The 24,489-nt window shown below is 35.6% G+C and overlaps 1 protein-coding gene across 4 annotated transcripts in view; it reads right to left on the bottom strand.

The window, feature by feature from the left end:
• The window catches only part of g (adaptor-related protein complex 3, delta 1 subunit-like garnet), a 281,738-nt gene that overhangs the window by 33,641 nt on the left and 223,608 nt on the right, over positions 1–24,489 (bottom strand). For all 4 annotated transcript variants that reach the window (XM_089232772.1, XM_089232771.1, XM_089232769.1 and 1 more), the window contains exons 21-24: positions 20,999–21,074; positions 7,414–7,654; positions 5,940–6,066; positions 939–1,049 (exon numbers count right to left, since the gene is read on the bottom strand). In XM_089232772.1, the coding sequence (XP_089088898.1) occupies positions 939–1,049; positions 5,940–6,066; positions 7,414–7,654; positions 20,999–21,074 (555 nt within the window). The remainder of the gene's footprint in view (positions 1–938; positions 1,050–5,939; positions 6,067–7,413; positions 7,655–20,998; positions 21,075–24,489) is intronic.

Genomic DNA, 24,489 nt, shown 5'->3' with positions numbered 1-24,489 from the left:
TCTTTGTTATATCAGACATTGTTAAATTGAGGTTTTCCCTTGTATTGTATTTACACAAATCTTTGAGTAAATTGGATCATTTAGTACAGTGTTTTTTAACCTTTCTAAAAACAAGGACCAGTAAAATGTCTGAAACAATTTGACAGACCATTTGGGTCCGGTATTACACAACATTTCTGTGAGTTTTGTTGTTCTGATTTTTTTATTCATTTGTCCAGTTTTTTCAATGTACTTATTTGAATTTGTAATATTTACCAAAGTTAATTTAAACTATGATAATTATGGCAAAAATTGTAAATATTCATCTCACATATTTGTCAAATTTAACGTTTTGTCCATAATTTTTTAAAATTTTAATTGTAATTGATGATTGTGCCAACTTTTAACAATGTTTTTCATGGCAATGTAAGATCTCTTGCATTACATATAGATTCCAGTTTACCATATTTTTCTCAATGAAATATGGAAATATGGTCATCAGGTCCTTCAAATATTTCTTTTGTGACATTCATTTTTGTTAACTGCAATGTCTAGCAGCTCTTTATTTTTGCACTCTTCTGCAATTTTAGCAGTGATTATAGCAAATAGCATTTAATGCAATAAATTGCAAAATTTAGCGATATCTTGTATTTAGGATTGTAATTTCCTTTTGCATTGCATTTTTCTTGATGATGTACGCTAAACCTAAGTATGAAAGTTTTATTTCATTTGAACCCATATGGTTGTTACTAATATCAATTAGAACGGGTGAATAATTTTATCAAGTCTACCTGCAGACCATAGGTTGAGAAACGCTGATTTAGTACAAACAAATAATATTCACCCAACACTTGTTAAATAGAAGATTGCTATGCTTATTGATCTGTCAGATAGCGATATTGATATGGCAGAGTTAAAAAATTATGCATGAAATAAAAATTATTTTTACACTATCATACTTTCTGAGTTTCTAAGTCAACTGCTGTCATGGATTCAGAATAAGGTTCTGGCCTAAGTGAACATTCCGCATCCCCATTTTCCTTTTCACCCCATAGGTCTATGTGATTCACCTATAAAAAAAAATTAATAAATAAAAATCACAATTTAAAAAATGAAAAATTTTCTACACTTTCTGATGAACATAAATTTACAGCAAAAATAAATTCTAACACTTGCTTTATTTTCATTTGACTATTTGAAAAGAATTGTATACTTGAAAAAAAAATTACCATCCATACAATTATTTAGAAGCATTTTTATAGACATAAAAATGTAGCAACTTCCCCCTCCCAAAAAATTTAATTTTATCAAAGAATCTTAAGTCTCTATATTAAAAAAGGATTTACTTTATAAATGAAAAAAAAAAAAAAAAAAAACTTACACATATTTCATCTAATTCAAAAGAAAATATATGAAAACATCACGTTCTGAAAGGAAATGTACTATACATCACATCTGCTGAATGAATTTTTTCTTTTTAAAACAATTTGAATACTTTAAAACTTGTTCACAGCAAAATCTCTAGGGACTTATATTTTTAACTTTAGCCAAAATTGTGTGTTATACACAATTCAAATTATATTTTTGTCATTAAAAAAACTTGTCACTCTTTCCCAGCAGCTCCCACACTTTGGGGTATGGAAGCCCAGGTCGATAAGATACACACCTAAAGTACCAAAGGATGTTTAAAGATGTCACAAGTTTGATACCAGGTTCGTCCTTACCAGAAACTTCCTGAAAAAGGGTGAAAAACAACAGAAACAGTGATATGACCAGAGAAAAAAATTGCTACCACACACACACGGGGAGTTCCACACCAAAGGGTTAGCACACCAACCTTTCAGTGAGCATAAAAAAAGACTTCCGTTCTGGATCGGCAATAAATTGTAGGTCCCAGCCTCGTGTGCAGAAAATGATCGTGGTGTGACAAAAATAATCAATGAACCCAAACTTTGCTTTGCGGGAAGATAGGAAACTTTAGTGTATTCAGGTTGATGAGAACTCATCAAAGCAATAATGCTCCATGATTTTAAAAGTTTAGAAACTACTGCTCTATTCTATCATTGATAACAAGTTCCTGTTATAGCTCATTCTGGACTTATGAAGAGAGAGTTTTATATAAAGTTGAAGCCACCAGTTTTTTTAGACCTTTTTGAAGGCAAATGTATTTGAACCTTAAGGATGGTGTTAGTTGTTGATGACAAATTCACACCAATTGCATTGCCATAGCTGAGGCTCATTGTGAGCTGGAATCTGAAACAAATAATTCAGTTTCACAAGCAATCAATGAGAATATTGCTTCACACTTATGTGCAAGCATGTCACTTCATTATGACCACAGCATCAGACTTGTATGTGTGGATACATATATACAGGGTGTTCTGTTAATGGGCTAACAAACTCAGAGGGTTGTTAGCAGACATCAAGAGGAAAAAAAATTGCAATGGAACATGACGTTGCAAACCACAAAGAGAGGGTGAAAATCACAAAAAATGCATGCAGGTTTTGACGCCATGCTGGAACGACAAAGAGTACAATAATAACTACAAAAAGATTTATTTGATTAATTATTAGAAGAATTGTTGGAAGTGGCAGCTGCTACCATCATTGCACAGTCTGCAACAATGTAAAAATGATTCCTGGATGTGCTCGAAGATACCAGGTATGCTTTTGTTGTCTGCCGCAGCGATCACAATTCATGCTACAATATCCTCCGGTGTGTCCACAGGCATCGCATAAACACCCATTGGTATCTGCTCGACCGTAAATCAGATGCATTTCAGCATATTCCTCATTCATGTAGTCAGCCATCACGATTACTCATCGAAACAGACAGCTAACTGCTACACATGCTTACTACCACCATAGCGCTAAGCAATAGTCATCTGCAGCACATGATCCTACCCCAGCACATGCATTTCGCTACACTGCTTACGTCAGATATGGTGAGCGAACCCATGAACGCATTCAGTGATCAACTGACATCCACCTTTCGTCTCCTCTGGACTAAGAGCCTGCATGCGTTTTTCGTGACTTTCACCATCTCAATGTGGTTTGCGACACCATGATACGAGGAGAAAACTCAAGAATGACGTATACGTTAAAAAAGCAATTTTAATGAATAATTTACAATAATTGCTCGAAACAGCAATCGCCAATGGTGATGCAAGAACAGCAATGAAGGAGGGATTGGAAAATGCTCTGGAATATTCCAAGCATATTGTGAACCTCCCCAGCAGTAACCAAAAGTCTTGCAATTCGGTCCTCTTCACAGTCAAGAGGAGTCTCATGCACCAGACTCTTCAGCTGTCCCCCACAAAAAGAAATCAAGGCACGACAGATCAGGCAGTTGCATAGCTGCCAACTTTTGAAAATGAAAATTAGGGAGATTTTCACATGGATCCGCATTTTATACTAAAACCACTCCCTAATAAATAGAAAAGGGATTTTTCCAAATAAAATAGGGATTTTACACACATGGAAGTTAAACACTTGGGAATAAAATCCCTACTCAAAAAACAAGTGAAATTGGATTCCAAAACTTCAATGGTGATCTAAAAAAAAATTGCATTCAATCAGAAACAACGTGAACAAACATTCTGCGCGAATGACCCCAAAATCATCAGAACATGAAGGGAAAAAGCGTCAATTTTTAAAGAACACTGACTTTTTGTGACGCTTGATGTTTTTTTTTATTTCACATGGGTGATGATGTCTGTCTTTCCATCATGATCGATGTTTATGTCCTTAACACAACTTGTAAAAAAAGAAAAAGTCTGCCTTTTTCTGGAATGTTTGAGATGAAAGGAAATTCATCTGGGAATAATTATCTTTAAAATTGAATAAATATTTTTTTGCTTATCAGTATTCATATTTTGTTATCCCACGTACGTAACTTTAACAAAAGAGGAAGTTTTGACCACATGCGCATCAATATAATCTTCAATTATTATCCAGGACTATTGGCTGCTAAGCTATTTCCCTGCACGATAAGACAAACAACTTTCTTGTTACTATCAGAGGGTTTGTAAAACTTCCTTAAAAAAGGAATTGCCTACTATTCTCCTATTTACGATGTGTGACGTCATTGCGAAAGAGGGGGGAAGAGGCACAAAAGACTTTTTGCCTCACAAGAAATTCCTTAGGGATTATTTTCAGAAGCGGAGATTCTTTTTAAATGAAATAGAGAATTGTTAAGGGACAATTAGGGATTTTTTGTGATATTCGTAAAAATTCGGGAGATTTAAGAATTTTTCAGGAGGTCGAGAGATGAAGCTACAATTCGGGAGACTTCGCATCTATGCCATTGTGGTGGCCAAGCTACAGGACCACCTCGCCCGATCCATCGGTTTGAAAAAGTGACATGCAGATAGTGCGGTAACTCTTGCCCAAAATGGGCTGGAGCTCCATCGTGCTGGAACCACATATGTCGCTGGAGGACAGTTGGTTTCTTTTTCTTCCCCAGGTTACATTTGCATGCATTTTGTGTTCTTTTTCTCCCGATAAATTTCAACAGCAATGTCATTTTAACATTTGCGGAGCAGCCATTTCGGAACGTGCTAGTGCGTTTGCGTGCTTATACTCCTTGGCAACATTCGCTGTGTTCTTCGCAAAAGTTTGGTAAATTTTATAAGCTATCAGGTACAATGAGTAGCCACAAATGTATGGATGGTGGAATGAGATGGAGAATTGTCTGTAGATTGGAGGCAGGGCAATTATAAGTGCAGGTGACTACAGAGTTCAATGTTACACCCAGTGTCATCTGCAATTTGTGGAAACAGTTTCTGGACACTGGATCCATGTCGAGAAGACCTGGACAAGAACGTCGGAGAGCCACGACGACCAATGAGGATCGGTATTTGGTACTTTCAGCATGGCGCCACAGGACTGCTACAGCATCACAGCTCTCAGGTGAGCTGCATGATGCCACTGGAACTCAAGTTTCACGGTTTACTGTTGCCCGAAGGCTTCATGGAGGAGGCTTTATGTCAGAAGACCTGCTGTTTGCATCCCGCTAACTGCAACACACAAGAGAGCGCGTTTAGCATGGTGCAGACAACATCAGCCTTGGACCAAACTTCAGTGGAGCACCGTGCTCTTCACAGATGAGTCGAGATTCAGCCTGGACACTGATTCTTGACATACATTCATCTGAAGAGAGACTGGTACCTGATACCATCCTTCCCACATCAGGGAAATGGATCACTATGGTGGTGGAGGTGTCATGGTCTGGGCAGGCATCCTCCATGTGTTTGGCAGAGGGTCTGTGACAGCTAGGAGGTATGGCTCTAAGATCTTCTCTATATATGTTAGATTTTATCAGGGGCGCAGTTGGCCCTCGGTTCCTGTTCATGGACAACAACACTCGTCCACATCGGGCTTACCTGGCCAACAATTATCAGGAAAGTGAGCATATTTGGCTTATGGATTGGCCAGCCAGATTTCCTGATCTAAACCATATAGAACATGTCTATGGGAGGGCAATTTCATCTCGCCATCCCAGAAAAAAAGCTTTGAAGGTTCGTAAAATGGTTTATCCACATTTAGAGCTGCCTTTCCCAACTTTTTTCTGTTTTTCAAATAAAAAAATATACCAGTGAACATTGCACTTAAGAAAGTGGAATTTTTTTTTTTTTTTTGCAGGCATCGGGAGAGATGACAACAACTTTCTCATTAGGTTTTCAAGCACAGGGTGTCCATATAAAAAGCTTTTTTTTTATTTCAATAACTATACAACCCCTTGCAACATGAATGACATGTCTGAGTACTACACATTATTTGGATACTTTTTATAATTGGAAGTATTCCTGTAGGATCAAAGGTTTGTCAGTAAATTACCATATGCCCTGTTACCTATGCACCCTGTATATATATATATATATATATATATATATATATATATATTATATGCCTTAAATTTGTTTTTTCTTGTTAATAGAGTGAATATGTATTAACCGTACATAATTTTTTTTTCCTCTTTTGCTTCTGATTTTATGTTTCCGCTTTGTCTTTCCTTGATGCAAGTCTTCATTTGATTCATTAAGTGCAATGTAATGATTTTCAAAGTTCTCCAACTTATCATTAGACCTACAAAGAAATCAGATAAACATTTAGTATCTCTATTTGATAAGGATAAAATATACAGAGAAAACAAAATAAAGAAAATTTAGAAATAGTATAGAAAAAATATATTCAGAAAAATGAAAAAAGCTTGAAAATTACACAAATGAGATATATTTTTAATATAACATTGTGTTCATTAAATCCTTATTAATTTATAACAAATCATATTTTGAGAATAATTAAAATTGATGACCATAAGAATAATAATATATACAGTAAAACATCGATAAGTCGTCGCCTCATGTTATCGAAAAATTATGACGGCTCAAACGACTGATGACTTAAGTAAAGTGCCGCCAGTTTTAATGTGCTGCATTGTGAAAATTGCATAAATTTAAAGTAATATAACATTTATTAAAATATGAATTAAAATTACAGTGTTAAAAAAATTTATAGATTGCAGAAGAAAAAAAATTGAAGTCTTTACCTTTTTTAGAGCTTTTATTACTTAACTTATTGTGTTGAAATATACTGGTACACTTTGATTTGACCAGTAATTTTTAATTTAGACTAATCAGAGCAACTGTTAGATTAGTAAGCTTTTCTTCACAACAGAATACTGCACATCAATTTTACATATAGATGAAATTTAATTATTTAATTCTAGTGTTTTAATTTTTTATCAGTAGTTCATGAAACTACAAGGTAATCTTGGTAAAATTTATCAAGGTAATCTTTCACATACTTAACTACAAGGTGATCTCGAACACAGGGTCTACTTTGAGGGACTTGTGGAGGGCCCGGGTTAGGAAAAAGCACACATTAGAAGATCTAAACTTTGGAAAAAAATGTCTGATTTTTCAATAAGAATAATTTTTTTTAAATTTGGAGTCCTAAATTAGTGGGGCCCATTGAGAAATCAGGTCTTGCTCGAATAGTCCTTAATGTTTCAAAAACTTTAGTCTACAAATTAACTTCCCGAAGTAACTTTTGTTACTTGAACTGTTCCATTTTGGTACATAAGGCTTTTATGGTGACTTGCCATATGCTTAAAAGTCACCATAAAAGCCTTATGTAAGCCATAGAAATTATCTGTTCCTCTCTCTTGAACTTCTTTATGGTGACGAGTTAACCAAAATGAGCGACAAGTAAACGAGGGTTTAATAACATTGTGGTCTATGAAAGCTAGACACGCCTGAAGAAAAACGACAACTTAACCGGAGTGACGTCTTATTAGGGTGACGACTTAACAAGGTTTTTTTCTGTATATCTTTCCGTAATAATTTTATTATATATATATATGTTTTACTTTAATTTCAGAATAAACACTTGAAAAAAAATGGCCTGCATATACATATATAATTAGCATACTCTTCCAAGTTGATATCTAAAGCACGATGAGGATCATCAGCATTCTGATAGTCTTCACCATCTGAGCTACGGGCACCATCAGGCATTTCTCCATCAGCTGTGATAACAAGATGAATTTTATTCTCTTCTTCACTCTCAGTGACAGCTATCGGCATGTTTTTGCTTTTCTTCTTTCGCTTTGTTCTATGTTTTTTTCCTTCTGGTTCCTTATTATTCAAATATTTGTCAGAAGACACTAAACCTAGACCCAATTTTAGAAACAATATGAGTAACTACATAGGTCATATATGAAATAGAATTAGACATTGATTATTTATCAACTCCCAAAAATTCATGCCAGAATGTGACTTTTGGAAACTTAAAAATGAAAATATACCAAAACACAGAGTTCTCTCTGGAGCCATTTCACATTACCTGACAAATTTTGATAACATTCCCAGTTGAAATTTCATTAAATTTGTTAATTGTAAAACCATATGCATTTTTACTATGCTGTGTACACTGGCTCCCAGGTTTCTTCCTACCACCCAGATGCAGAAAGATTCCGAAGAGAACACTAAAAACATATATTGGCCATTAAATTTTAAGGACTGTTTTGCTTTAATCCTTGTACAGTGCAAATAGTGCAATATGTTTTTCTCCATAAGTGGAAAACAAATATTGACTTCTTCCCATCATAACAAATTACAAAAAAAAAAAAATTGAAACAGCTTTCCAAGCTTATAAGCTATAAGAAATGGGAGAAAATTAAGGGATGAAAAGAGAACAAATTTGATTAGTCACAGTCAGTGCCGTCTTAAGGCATGGGCTCACCCGGGCACGGCCCGGGGCCTCAAGAGAAAAGGGGGCCTCACAAAAATGGGATCTGGTTGAGATTTTCGAAAATTTGCCTTGTAGGGCCTCAGAAAAATCATCTGGCCCAGGGGCCCATGATGCTCTTAAGACGGCCCTGGTCACAGTTACTTTAACTGTTCAAAGGTTTTTAACAGCTGGCTGATGCGTAGATATATTTTGGAAAGAGAAAATTCAGCTGCCCTTGCGGGGAATTGAACATACATCCTTTCACTTTCCAGGTGAATTCCGTAGACCACTAGACAACAGAGGCAACGAATATCTCAATCTTTCCTGGAAGGTGAAAGGATGTGGGCTCGATTCCCCGCAGGGGCAGTTGAATTTTCTCTTTCCAAAATATATCTTCGCATCAGCCAGCTGTTAAAAACCTTTGTATGTATAGCGGAGAGTGACATCATCCTTGGATAAGTCACCATCTGGTGACATTGTCAGCAATTGTAAGCTTTGGCCTGAGTTAGGTCCGACCGGCCATGTATGGTCCCGTTCAGTCCACGAGCTCAAAGATTGAGATATTCGTTGCCTCTGTAGTCAAGAGCGTTCACCCGAAAAGTGAAAGGACGTGGGTTAAATTTCTTGCAGGGGCAGTTAAATTTTCTCTTTCCAAAATATATCTTCGCATCAGCCAGCTGTTAAAAACCTTTGTATTGATAGTGGAGAGTGACATCATCCTCAGACTCTGTTTTTTCGCATGGGAAAGCAGTTTTAAAATGCATGCCATAATTGAGTTTTTATGACAGTGAATAATGAGAAATAAAATGAATATCCAGCCAATTGAGAGATCTGCTCAGTAATCAGATTTCTTAATGAAAAAGGGAAAAATTCACAAACATCAATCTAATCTAAAAGTAAAATAATTAATTATTAAAACAGTTCTTAAAGACCTGTTTTTGGTGAAATTTGCAAAGCCTGGAACAACCCTTACATTGCAAGAGTCTACTGCAAAGCTCTTTCAAAATTAAATCAGGTGCTTCATCCACACAGTATGGTAGCCATCTTCAGTGGCAATAAAGTTATTTTCATGGTTTACTAAACATGACCAAAGTTGTACTAGTATTTGTAGCAACTGCAGATTTGGCTGCATAGCCTAAAACAGTGTCTCTTTATCTTTTTGTCTCGCGACACCCTGTCTAATCATTACTCTCTACTCACACATACATACATGAATTGTTTTTTCGGGGTGTCTAACCCATAACAAAATTTGGTGACTTTTCTGTGACCTTTTCTCATCCACCAGAATGAACCATGCTGGACTAATTTTTATAGCAATGGTTACAAAACTGTGAGTCGCCACCCCAGGGGGTTGCATTCATAAAATAAGGGGTCTTAATATAATGAGGGGTTGCGAATGAATTCCCAAAGCAAAAACATTTGATAAGAAATCAATTTTGATCTTTCCCAACGTGAATTAAATGTGGACTATTCAACATATACATATCAATGGCCAGTTGAAAAAGAAAACTCAGAAAATTAAATTTTTGAGAGAGTTATACAAACCATAAGAACTGTGGATATTGCCTCAACACATTGCAAAACAGCTCCCAACTCTTCTTATACACACCCTAATGTAGTTGAATCTGAATCGATTCCAATTCAGTTTCATACAAAGTGGATCTTTAAAATGCAGGTATCTCAAAAAATAGAATTTTGAGTTACCTTTTTGAAGTACGCCATCAATCTTATAATATATTAATATTCTATACATACAAAATAATCAACACACAAATATATTTAGAATTCATCCTTCAACTGACATAGCAGAAATCACTAAACCCCCTGTAAAATGAAATATTTTCTTTTAATTGAAGTAGGCTATCTTCTAATTTTCAGCAAGTGCAAAGTAAAGGAGATAAGAAAATGCGCTCCATCGAGATATCAGATACCAAATATCTGGGCTTGTCATTGATAAAATAAAAAGGTTTTTCTCGGTGGCTTCACCCATTGAACGGTTAATTTATAGGCTTATACATAGATAAAAATAACAAGTTGATAGCAGATGGCATTGCAGTCACTGTTTTATTTTGAACGAAGTTGATTAGAAAAGAAAGGGGGTTACAGATAAAATTGTTGTCAAAGGTGGAATGGGAAGTTCGTTAATAAAATTCTTATCAAAAGCGGGTATTGCTTGAAAAGTTTGGGAGCCACCATACCTTGATATAGATTTGGAGGTCTGGTGGAGGCGCGCCCGTATAAACCTTTGATGCTGGGGGGAGGGGGGTTTGTAACCCCCTTATGCTTCCCAGATATCTCCGCCCATGGGACCACTGTTTCAAAGCATAAATAGAAAGCAAATTTCTCTATCAGAGTCACCCTTGTTACTGAGAAAAAAAGGGACAAAGAAATTATTTCATTTCAACCAAATTTCTTATCGGCTAAAATTTTTAAAACTTCCCTTAATGAGACCTAATACATGTTTCATGCAAAGCAATATTTCGCGTTAAACAACTCCATTTAACAAGGCTAAACTGTTTATTTTCAACTTGACCATTTTTGCAGCACTTAAGTCATTTTGTGCTCACAATGGTTTATTCAAATGAGACTCAGTAAAGACAATCACACAAATGAGAATTAGAATACACCACTGTTAAACCAAACATTCATATAATTATGATAGCTACCTCTCAGCTGCCAGATGGTCTTTCATATTTAGAGCACAATAATCAATAAAATTTGATGCTTTTGAATAGTTTTGAATTCTTTCTCACATCTGCATCAATTTTGTTACTTTTGGTTAACCACCAGGCCAATCATTTTAAGTACTTAAGTAAGATCAAGTTCTATTTGATGCAAGTATGTAACCTCCTGACCCAACAACATAATTATAGAACAATAAAAATATACTTTTCGTTTTTAATTTATCAAGGCTGACCAAGAATCTGGTTGCAGCCTTGCTGCAATAGCAATAGTGGGCTCAAAACAGAGTAGAACAGACTGAAAACAATGCTAAATTGAGTTTGATGGTTACTGCTTTTCATAAAGATTGCAAAATGATTAGTGGTGCATTCGATTTGTGCAGTGGTAAGATGCTCTTCTTCCCCAATGAAGGTCACCATCCATGGTCCATCGGTTCGAATCCGGGACCAAACATCAGAAACAAGTTCTTTGCCTACCGAGCCTAGGGAGAACACTGATAGATAGCACCTTCATTTCCCACCCAACTCCACTGGTTGGAAATTGCTGTATGGCAATATATGACCAGAGTTGGTGTGTAGTAAGTAGTATTAAGTGTTCACTACCTACAAAGAAAACTGATGTGAATACATTACATAAGCTGTTGTGTGAGGTGAAAATTCTATCAATGAAATGTGCCAAAACATTTTAGCACTTATGCAATCAATCTGCAACATGATTGGAGCACTAGAAAAATGTTTAATTGAGCAGCATATAAATACAGAAATTATACTATTTATTTCTAATTAAATTGATAATTTGCCACAGGTACAGTGGAGATTTTTACATTTTATGCTGCTTAATGTTTTTTATATCTCTTCATGCACACAAATTCTTACCCAGCAGTAACTACATCATTTTACCACTCTCATCTACCTTGACAAAAATGTGTTCTATGTATGACATTAATCTCAAAATTGAGCAGAAAATGAAAATTTTTTGGCTTATGCGAAGGAAAAATTTGAATTGATCAGCGATAAAGATAAACATGTTTTACCATTGATGGATGAAATTCACATAGCATATTTAGACTGTATAACAAAAAAGCTACATCTTCAGCTTTTGCTTTCATGATTCATACAGTACAGAGTTTAATTATTAAGACACCATACATATTCTGCCTGTGAAAACAATATCTCCTGATATATTGTATAATATGTTACACAAAATAATTATAGGTCTTGAAACTATTGGGTTCTCAGTTATAGGAGTTGTATCAGACAATAATGTTATAAACCGAAAGGCTGTTTCATTTTTGTGCAGCCCTCCAGAACTAAGTATTTTGTACAAACACCCTTCAAATTTCCTGCGTCCTCCATTTTATCTTATTGATTCTGTCTATATACAGTCGATCCCACTTAAAACATTTTTCCACTTAGTAAAACTAATTTTCATGAATTCCAATTTTTTTCTATATTGATAATAACTTTTTCCGGATACAACATTTGAATTTTTTGCTATTCCTGCTTACAATGTTCAAAAAATTTACATAAGGCTTTTTCTTCCCTAAAATCTCAGCACACTTTTTAGCGGGTAAAAAAATGATAATGGTGGTTAAAAACTAAAAACAATATACACTCATTGCCATAAAAATTTGTGCACCAAGAAATAATTGTGGGATCGAAACGAAAGTTGGCCTGAAGGTTTTACACGTCATTTTGTGTGATAAGAATAAGTATTCATACTTTTTTTCCCACAAAATAACTAGAGAATTTCTCCAGACTTCGTTTTTGAATCTTTAAGTCCCTAATTTTCATCTCTTGACAATTAGGCCCCACCCCAAAGGCATTGACTTATTTTTCCACGCAATAGCAAGTCATGATAAAAAAATTTTTTTATCAGGCACAAGGTTACTTGCACAGTTTTTAGAATTGAAAACAAAGCCTCCCACCCCCTTCCATGTGTGTGTATCTTTGTTCCCCTTATTTCTTTTCCAAAAGCAACGCTAAAGAAAATTAATTTCTCAATCAATATTCCCCATTGATTTTTTGAAATTTTTTTATATTCTATTGCAAGTATTACTGTGTTGCAACAGCATTTTTCCCAAATTCTTAGGAATTTTTCTCGGGATTTCAGGAATGGGAAATCTTAAATTCCAGACAACAGGCTGCAATGAATCGATGCCTCAGGCAGGCGGCAATACAATCTATTCACGGACACTCTCTGTTAGCGGAGAAAATTTTACGTAACACAGGTGTCTATTATCGAATTTCTATTGATTGATCTGCAGAATCGTGTGCTGCAGATCTCTGCCGATCAGAATTCAATGTTTGTTTTTAGTGTTCCCTAAGTCATAGTTGTGCAATTTATTTTATTCTGTATAAATACACTCATTGCCATAAAAATTTGCGCACCAAGAAATAATTGTGGGATCGAAACGAAAGTTGGCCTGAAGGTACATGTCGGGCAGATATGCAAATTATTAGAAATGCAGCGTGATTGCGCATTGCGTAATGCCACTGGAGGGTGTTGAACTTTGTTCTCCTTGGAGTATAAAACAGGTAAGCAGAGCTTGCTGGAGTGTATTTAATCGTTTGCAAAGGAAATGCTGAGGTAGACATGCCGTTACGCCGTCGTCGAAGACCATATGAGCAGTTGTCAGAGTTCGATAGGGGAAGAATCATCGGGATGATGGAAGCTGGGTGGTCAGCTCGGCGAGTAGCTCGTCAAATAGGCCGTTCTGATTTTACTGTGAGGAGGTGTTGGGACCAGTGGACAGAAGAGAAATCATTTACACGGCGACCAGGTTCAGGACGGCCTCGACAGACCAGTCGTCGAAAAGACCGTCACATCATCCGAAACGCACGCGTAGAGCCAACTGCCTCATTGGCCGCTATCCAGACACAGGCAGCAGCTTCACTACGGGCCCCTGTGTCTTCCTGAACCATCACAAGGCGCTTGGCTGAAGGACATCTGGTATTGCGGCGCCCATTACAGGTGCTGCCAATGACACCCACCCACCAATGCCTCCGTTTGGAGTGGTGTCGAGCACGACGGGATTGGACTGCAACGGAATGGAACCAGGTTGTCTTCAGCGATGAATCCAGATTCAACTTGAGCAGTGATGACAATCGTGTTCGTGTGTGGAGGCCCCGTGGTAAACGCTTCAATCCTGCCTTCGCTTTACAGCGACACACCGCTCCCACAGCTGGTGTCATGGTATGGGGTGCTATTGCTTACGATACACAGTCACCCCTAATATTGATCCATGGCACAATGACAGCCCAGCGGTACGTCCATAACATCCTTCAGCCACATGTGTTGCCACTCATGGCAAGGCTCCCAGGAGCCATTTTTCAACAAGACAATGCTAGACCACACACAGCAAGGATGTCACAAGACTGCCTCCGCCACATTACCACCCTTCCCTGGCCTGCTCTATTCCCAGATTTGTCACCAATCGAGCATATCTGGGATCATTTGGGACGGCAAGGTGGACACCCTACAAGGTTGGTCGAACTAGAGGCGCATTTACAGCAACTGTGGAACAAGATGTCTCAGGACATCATACGGAACTTGTATGCCTCAATGCCCGCTCGTATCGCATCGTGCATTCGCGCTAGAGGGGGTCCAACAGAGTACTAAAACTTCTGTTCACCTGTACTTTTTTCTGCAATAAATTATCCTTTTTCTTGGATTTTCTAATCACTTACTTATATCAACGTAGTACTTACATGTGTAAAATTTCGTTTCATTTTGACGACTTCTTCTGGGTGCGCAAATTTTTATGGCAATGAGTGTATATACATGTTAAATATTATACAAAGCCGATAAAAAATATTTATGGTTGTCTTATTCTAAGTATGGATAGCTTCTTGATTAACCCCAACACAATTATATTAAAAGGACAGATAAAATAATAAGAAAAGAAGAAATTTTAACACTAAAAAAATTTATATTAGGCCAACTCTCACTTTGAGAAGTGGTCAAAATGTAAATGACAACAGGTAGCAACATGACCGCAAAACTAATTTTTTTATATGAAAGCTCCTTGTAACCTTATGAGCAGCTATGATACAAATTAAATTTTTACTGAAAAATTCTGTAATTATCAAAAAAAAATTCCACAAGAGACTGTTCCCAGAAGCAAACTGAATTTAGTTTTACAAATCATGTATGGCTCTGCTTACCTCAGTTTACCTTACTGCTGGGTAATAAGGATAAGGCAGACATTACAAGATTAAAATCTTATTTGACAGCAGTCAATTCAAAAGAAAACTATTTCTATTGATATTTATAGCACTCGTGTGAAATCATTAAATCAGTTCTAAGATCTGATATTTTCAGTTTAGTAGTATAGATAGGCCTATTTGAAATACATGCTTTAACACAGGGTTGTCAACCTGCAACAAGCATGATACGTAGGTTTTATGGTGCCACTCTTGGCACTGTGGAGCAGTCAGTATATCAAAAAAAAAACAAAGGAGAAAAAATAATAAACTATGAAAATTTTTTTACATACCACTGTATTAATCTGGTAAAAAGAACTTCGATTACAAAGGAGATCCGGGGTATAAAGCCTACATCCTATTGACAAGTTTCAAGCTAATATAACACAATTCATTAAAAATGTGCCAGTCTCAGCAAAAATTCCACACAATTCTCTCTTCATGAGTTTATAAAATTAATTTTCAAAGGGGAGAATATTTACAAATTTTATCAGAAATTCAGGTAGATTTTTTTAATGCTCAGTGTGCTTCCATTATCCAAGAATGATTAACGTAGCAGCATGTTAAATCATTCTGAGATGATTTGAATTTTTTTTCAAAGAAATTTTTTAACATGAAGTTCTTAAAATGTGGTACACATGGTGTACCACATATATATTCTAGTTTTTATTATTATTTCTCTATTCTTTAACAGATTTGCTTGTACTACATGATATGATTGTAGATTGTTAAGTAGTGGTAGAGCGCCTACCCCCCAATCACAATTTTGTTGATGAGATTGCTAGTTCAAACCCAGATTCTCTGTATCACACCTTGTTTTTTTATTATATTATACAATGAAACCTGTACGAAACAATGTCAAGAGACTGAAATAATATTCCTATTTAGACAGGTTTCCATTTTGTAAAGGTGCACACACACACACAAAAGCATTAATCAATGAAGGTACCATTTTTGAAATATTAATACTATATGTAATATACAGGGTGTATAGGTAACAGGATGTATAGTATTTTACTGGCGAACCGTTTATCCTAGAGACATACTTCCAATTAGAAAGAGTATCCAAATCATGTGTAGTACTCCGGTATGTCATTCACGTTGCAAGGGGTTGTGTAGTTATTAAAATAAAAATGTTAACTTCTAATACGGACACCCTATGTTCAAGAACTCAGTTACAAAGTTGCTGCCCTGTCTCTCTTGATGCAAACAAAAAAAAATTATCCATGTTTCGAAGTACAATATTTACTGAGATATTCAAATTTGAAAAAGAGGAAAGTTGAGAAAAAACATCATTAAATACAGATAAACCATTTTACCCGCATTTAATGCTGTTTTTTCTCAATTTCCTCTGTTTTCTGAATTTCAATATCTCAGTGAATATTATACTTAAAACTCTGGGGCTTTTTAGTTGGCATCAGGAGAGACAAGGCAACAACATTCTAATTAGATTTTTTGTCACACTGGGACAGTATAAAAAATTAATTTTTTTATTTTATCAACTATACAACCCCTTGCAACATGAATGACATTTCTGAGTACTATGCGCGATTAAGATACTTTTTCTAATTGGAAGTATGCCTCTAGGATGCACGGTTCACCAGTAAAATGGCATACACCCTGTTACCTATGCACTCTGTGCGAATAATATTATCATTATTCCGGAACGAATTATCTTCATTAGCCAAGTTATCACTGTATTTGGAATGTATGAGTGTGAGCGCCATCTATCTTTCACAAAAGACAACTGAAAAAAGGATTTTTTTCCATGCAGAATTTTCAGAACAGCTTTTCTCCTACTATTCCCACAGCCCAAGGGTTGAAATATGGGGCATCTGAAAACAGAACAATAGCAATGATAGAAAATGAGTACCAAATGTAAAAACTTATATGTCGGTGAGTAGCATGTACAGTGAAACTTCCTCACAAGGGCGACTAAAAAAAAAAGAGAAAATATGGCTGTTATTGGAAGGTTGCCATTGTTAAGAGTTGTGTTTCTAAAAAAAAATTTAGATTGTACATGAAGTTATAAAAAAATCCATATTAATTAATTGAGAGGTGGTTTTTTACAGCACTTGAGATTTATCTGACATGAAAATACATGACAATTTCACAAAAAAAAAAAATGCACACAGCTATGCCATAATCCTAGTCTTCACTGACATGCATTCTTTGAGAAATCAGACTCGTTCTCCGATACAATCAGCTATTTTTGGTTGTTATCTAGAGCAGGGTTTTCGAACTATTGTTCCGCAGAATCCTAGGGTTTCGTGAGAGCTTTTGGGGGTTCTGCAGAATCAAAAGTGACGAAACCCAAAAAATCGGAGAATTGGTATTCCCAAAACTCAAGACCTACATGCGAATTTTATGAGGGTTTTCCTCCAAAGATGCCAAACTTTTAAATTGTTTCTTTGCATTCTGTGCCCCCCCCCCTCTCTTCTTTCAGATGGCCAATAGAGCTTCATGATGTCGGATTCTTATCACTTTTCTGAATAGCAAATCCTTAATAGCAATTGTAAGACAGAGAAAAGGAAAAGCTTCACTTTCTAACTTGCCTGAGATTACCCGATTCTTTGCCGCAAATGGAACCTCATTTATACGACTTTTAAGAGGCCACTTCAAAACACTGTATATGGGTGAAAATCGGGCAGCTGGAACTTCACGATAACGATCCCTCTCCTACCCCATAGACCTCAAAGAAAACATCACAAAAATTGAATAGTTTTAATTGTATTTTGTTTGTTATAATCATTCTTGAGAATAATTACCCCCCCCCCAACATTAAATTTTTCACAAAATCATATTATAAATGACTTAAATAACTAATTCTTATTACATCACCGTTGCTTAAATCTTGATTATTCTTATATTGATCTCCTGAAAATTTGAAAGGAAAAAAACATAATTTTTTACTTTTTCAAGAAAGATTTTTTCATATCGCAAAGCAGATGATGAATCGAATCTCTCTTTTTAAAAGTTGTCTAAAAGAAAAGAACCAAAATCCTGTGTTTCTCAAACCATGTGTCGCGGCTCTCAAGGGCATCGCCAACCCTTGTCAAGGGTGTCGACATTGCTGATTGCCTATTTAGTGATAAGAGGGAATCATTTAGACTATTCTAGGCAGGGATGCAACTAGGGGGGGAACTTGAATGTTCTACCTAGAGGGTCTGGTGACCCGAGTGCCGGACCAGATGTAGCGCAAACATTTACAATGTTCCAGAAAAAAACTACTGGTGTGAATTGCTAAAAAAACTGACTGTCTTTTTTTATGTTTCTGCTCAAGTAGGAATTTTTCACTCATCTGAGACCATGATTTTTGTTTGTGTGCTGAAATCTGAATAATTTATAATCTTCATATTTACCGTAACTGGTGTTGGTTAGGTGCACTGAACTAGGGGGTATTCTATCTTTCTCTTCCTTTGACCTCTCGTTCTATATTTTGGGTGAGAATGGTGCATGCCAAAATTCATGCTCAACTGGGTGACCAAGTACAGCGAGTAGTAATTTTTTTCCTTAGTTCTGTATTTTGTTATTAATATTATTTATTTATTATTAAAGACTATTTCGTGAAACCTTTTTTTACTATGTTTTTATTCTTTTGACAACTAGTTGTATTTCGTGAATTATAATGTGAATATATACTTAAACGAGAAATCAGTAATAATCTCATAGTTCTCTCTCTTTCTGTTACCAAGAAATTTTTGTATAACTGCCTTAAAAGACAGACCCACCCACACACATACACAATGACTTCTCCTTTTCATTCATCTTTGTGACAAATTAAGGATCACTATGGCACGTATTTGAGGTCCATCGAACACACTTGCTTTAATCTTCTCGAAAGACAAAGCAGGAAAAGAAGAAACTATATATTCAAAACATTCACCATCAACATTCAATGCCTTCACAAGCTGCTTCATCAATCCAAGTTTGAAGTGAAGTGGAGGGAAAACGATCAATCTCTCAGCTGACAATTGTATCACTAACAATGTTTGCATGCCTGCTACCAGTTTCATGGACAGGCTACTCATTCTGGGTCCAGTGTTTGTCTCAAGCTCAGCTGCCCCACATGCAAAGAAAGCATGGAAATGTTGTGAATCCTTTTTGTTGGCCAAGTAGGATGTTGACCATTTTCAGGTCTATACAAGTGATCTAATTATGTACAACTAATCTGCAAGAACTAAGCTAGTGTAAGTCGTTAGCCGATAGCCAGGGACCTTTAGCAATGTATCAGTGTACAGGGTGTGAAGTTAAGTCTTTAGACACCCTTTACCTTATGGACTGTTGGTTATAGAGGCATACTTTCAATAAGAAAATTTATCCAAATAACATGTTCACCTTAGATATGTCATTTATTTCACTAGGGGCTGTACAGGTATTGAGATACAAAATTTAATTTCTTATACGGTTCGCTCTGTCCTTTAACTTCTAATTAGAAAGGTTTTGCCCTGTCTCTTCTGATCCCAACAAAAAAATTTCACGTTTCTAAGTGCAATATTCAATGAGATATTCAAATTGGAAAAAATGGAAGAAATTTGGGGAAAAACAGCTTTAAATGCAGGTAAAATGGTTTTTCCGCATTTAACACTGTTTTTTTCTAAATTTCCTCTGTTTTCAAGTATTTCGGTGAATATTGCACTTAGAAATGTGGAATTTTTTTGTTGGGATCAGAAGAGACCGGCGAGACATCTTTTTAATTAAAAGTTAGAGGAAAGGAACCATATAAAAAATTAAATTTTGTATCTCGATACATATACAGCCCCTAGTAAAATACATGACATATCTGAGATGGACATGTCATTTGGATATTTTTTGTAGTCGAAAGCATGTTTCTATAACCGACAGTTCGAAAGATAAAGGGTGGTCTAAGAACTTTATTTCACACCCTGTATAATATCAAATTGTATAAAAATTAGAGCTTGCAAAGAAAAATGGATTTCAGGTTTGAGATCAGTGATCAGAAAACAACTTGGATCAGTTGAAAAATCTTATGCAACAGAGAACAAAAAAAAAAATTGTTCCCCAGTGCTATTCTTAAAGACCTGATGGAAGGATACCCTAGTTCCTTGGGGTCACAGAGTGAATGTGGCTAATATATGTTTATGTATTTTTGTTCTGTTACTCTTTTCGTCTTTTTGTACTAATTTTTAACGTTGTTGCACAAAAAAAGAAAAAAAAAAGATAGTGTGTTTGAGGCTGTTAGAAAAAAATGAAAGTCTATAAGCTATTAGAAGCCTGTAATTTTTATAAATCTGAATTTTCTCTAAACTTTTGAGACATCCATTTTTTGTACTTTTGATACGATAGATATTTGAAAAATGTTCTTTCATAAAAAATATTTTCTTCAAGTGTAGAAATGCTTCAGGTATTATCTATTAAAAGGAGCTTATTACTCACCATATTTTTCTTGTTATTTTAAGAAAAATATATCATCTAAACTTTTGAGACGGAATGTATGTTCATAGGGTTCAATGGAGAAAAAAGCTACATAAAAGAGCAAATCTTGAGGGCTATTTGCCTCATAATATGCTTCATTTCACTTTCATGTGTGTGTGCAAAAGTGGTTGTTATTGATAAATATTTGTTGGGAGGTTAACCTTAATGCCAATATAATGAGAGATGTGTTATGTTCCAAGAAAACAATGGCATTGTTTAGAGGTGACTGTTATGGGAGGGTTCACTGTATAAAATTTTTTGTCTTAAAATTGGCACTAGTAATGAAAATATTGACAATTGCTTCCACATCTTCCAAGGAAAATTTTAAATACAGAATCAAATAAAAATATACTTGATGATATATTTGAAAAATATAAAAATATCTAATCAACCTAATCATGTTTCAGTAACTTTCAGTAACATTCAAACAACAATTACTAATTTGAAAAATTCAAGCATACCTGGTATGTGAAGAGGCACAGTAAGGTCAATCTGAGCAACAGGAATGTCATCCACCACAGCATTATTATTTAATCTCTGGAAAGTGAAAAGACACATTTTCATCTCACTGAATATAGCATTACAAGTGTAAAACTACAGGTGCACCTCACTCCACGAGATTAATTATTTCTGCAAAATAATCGCGTAAGACGTAAAGTGAATGGAATTTAACAAAGGTAAGATAGAAATAAAGAATTTCTTCCGAAGGATACAAAAATAAATGTGACTCTCAGCAACAAAATAAATTTTTAAGAATGTATTGAATGTATTAATTTTTCAAACTTATTTGAATGAATCTTGTGATATGATGGATTTCGCTATATAAATGAATTAGATCAACAGTTCTTAACTTTTTTTTAACTCGCAGAGCCCTTTCTGGTATTTAACTTCTACGGCGGAGCTCCGTAGACCCATTTTCTAATTCTTCATCAAAATTACTGATTTATTTGATTGTATATTAATAAAAAATGTTCATAATTATTTTTTTTCAAATTTACTGTTTTTTTTATTTTCTCCGAGTGGCCACGGAGCCCCTGGGGAGTGCACACTAGGGTGGGACAAAAAAATAAAATTCAAAATTTTTAAGGCATTTCTAAGGGGCACAGCAATAAAAAGATGCTAAATGGTCTCAAAATAACACTTGTGATCTTTTTTTACATTCTGATCAATGTAACTACCTCTGGATTGATATAGATTTTTTGATTTTTTAGATTTTTTTTTTTTCAAGGAAAGTTTCAGTTAGGATTTCGACTAATCACATTACTTACTACAAATATAGACAATTCGTCACGTTGTAGGTGTGAGGGGGTGGATGAGTGGGGGAAGAGTCTAGGAACCCTACGTGTGTGCATGCGACGCCCATGTTTCCCGGTATAACTCCAGCTGAAGTAAAGGCAAATTTGTGCTGCGCTCGCTTGTGCCATTTTCAGGGCTGTAACTAGGATGGGGCAAAGTGGGGCACTGTCCCATGGCCCCGAGCCGAATGGGGCCTCACAGAAAAATTTACACTTATTTTGTATAATATTTCCTTTTTAGGGAGGGGCTCCCCAAGATAATGTCTGTCCCGGGACACCGAGAAGGTACGCTACTGCCCTGGCCATTTTCATCATGAATCATACTCATTCAAAGTGGAAATGTCAGTTATTTTGTGATTCAAGTGTCATTAAATGCAATAAGCTACCAACCTATGAAGATGCTATGAAGTTCTATGAGTGGAACAGTCATAAGATAAAATGTGATAATGAAACTAATAAAGAGTCCATGTATAAAGAAATAGAGGACATTGTCGTAGCAAAAACGGAAGAAATATGGTCAAAAGCTTTCATTCCTTCTGTCCAACACAAACGAGTGAAAGCGTATCCATGTATGAAATACAAAAATCTTTTAAAATCACACCCTAAAATACCACAGAAATTAGAAGAGTTTCGCCGTAAATTATTGTTCGACATTTCATCCTGCAAGTGTGAGAACATCGAAGAGTGCATTTGCCCCAAATACAAAAAATACCTGTCAGAGAGAAAAGCTTCCTAATCGACCAAAGAACCTACAAATACCTGCTTTATACTTCGATGGACGGACACACACACACACAGAAGGATAGAACTTTAATTGTATCAGAAAAAGATGGAAAAATGTATAGACAGAGCATTCTTGAAGAGCATATTCCATTGATAATGGAACCAGTAATCGAAACACCAGCTTCTAGCACATCTGCATGCATAGAACAAGCAATCTTCAATTTCTTCTTGGAATTAAAAATATCTATGGAGTCTTTAGTGGCAGTTGGGTGTGATGTGGAACCAATGTGAATGTTGTTAAATATGGAGGTGTCATATGTCTGCTTGAAAAAGGTTAGATAGGCCATTGCGATGGATTATCTGTCTACTGCATATGAACGAATTACCCTTTCGACACTCGTTTCTACATATTTACAGCAGCACATCGGGACCCACAACATTTTCAGGGAGAATTGATAAAGATATAGAAATATGGGGAAAAAACTGTTTCGATTCAAGTTATTTCAACAGTTACCCAAGTTTTCTATTCAAGGTGTTAGCACAAACCAAACATATATGTACAGAATAGTCTCAGCAGTCAGACATATTTCCTAAAGATTTAGCAAACAAATCGGCAGTCAAAATGTGTTATGCCCGATGCCTAACTAGTGCTAATCGAATATTATGTTTGTACGTTTCGATGGAATCTCCTGAGAATTTAATAATTCTAACAATGTATGTCGCCAATTTTACACTCCAACTTGGTTTGCTATCAAAACCCACCCTTCCTGTAAAGATGGAACACAGCACCTGTTCAAGCTCATCACTGCAACTACATATTTGCCCGCAGAACTGAAAGGCAAAATATATCTGTTAACTCAAAGAAACACTTACTTCGCACACCCTGAAAATTCATTAAATGCAATGCTGACCAACTCTGAACCACACATCCGTGAATTAGCAGCCTGCCGCATTCAGAAAAATCGACTGTTTCATTTTTCTATTGTAAAATTTGATGTATCATCTTACATCGATCTCATTTGACTGGCAAAAGGATAATATCTCATCCGCCAATATTGAAATTCATACCTCACGAAGACATCCAACTGTTCGTCATCCAAAAACAGGAGAACTGCCTTTACTGCACCTGCTATGTCACACACAAACTGTTGAAAAGGCAGTCAAAACTGTTAATGAAAAATCTGAGAGAAGGCTTCATAAAAAATGAAACAGAGTCTCAAAATGCTGTGCTGAAATTCGATAGTAAGAAGGATTTTTGCGCTATTTGAAATATGATGATAATAATAATATAAATACCATTTTTGTAAACTTTTTCTTGTAATAAATAATTGTTACTCATGCAATTTTTATTTGTTTTATATATGCACATTCAATTTTTTAAAAACCTTATACTGTAACAACTCATCAAAAAAAAAAAAGTTATTTTTTTCAAAACAGGTATTCTTTGAAATCAATCCAGAGGCAGAATATTTTTTTTTAATGTATACATGAGCTAAAGGCATTATTTGGCACCCTTTTCGTGGTGTGATGGATAGAAATTAAAAAAAAGAATTCTTACATACAACAGTGATCCACCCTAATGCACAGATGGAGAACATGGTTAAGAACAGCTGAATTAGTTTGTTACTTTTTAATTCCAACTGTCCTCAATCAGATAATGACAGAACTAGTGAGTGTGGATCTCAGCTCTTCTGAAGAGCCTGGAACGATTGACTGATAACTTTTGTAATGATATGGTCAAGCACAGCATTCTTCATTTAGCAATAAAAATTGTTGTAGCAGGCCAGAGAATTTTGATTACTCCTTGCATATGTTATGATCGAGATCTCATTAGGATCAAATTCTTCTACTGCAATTTTGATGACATTGCTGCATGTGCTACCAAAGCATACTCATTAGCAAACTACTCTGGTTAGTTAGATTTGACTGTTTCA

This window comes from Pholcus phalangioides, unplaced genomic scaffold, assembly GCF_987345545.1.
Source record: "Pholcus phalangioides strain wild (caught in Gottingen) unplaced genomic scaffold, Ppha-v1.0 ptg000007l_1, whole genome shotgun sequence".
NCBI classification, from domain to species: Eukaryota; Metazoa; Arthropoda; class Arachnida; order Araneae; family Pholcidae; genus Pholcus; species Pholcus phalangioides.
This window is presented reverse-complemented; position numbering and strand designations above follow the sequence as displayed.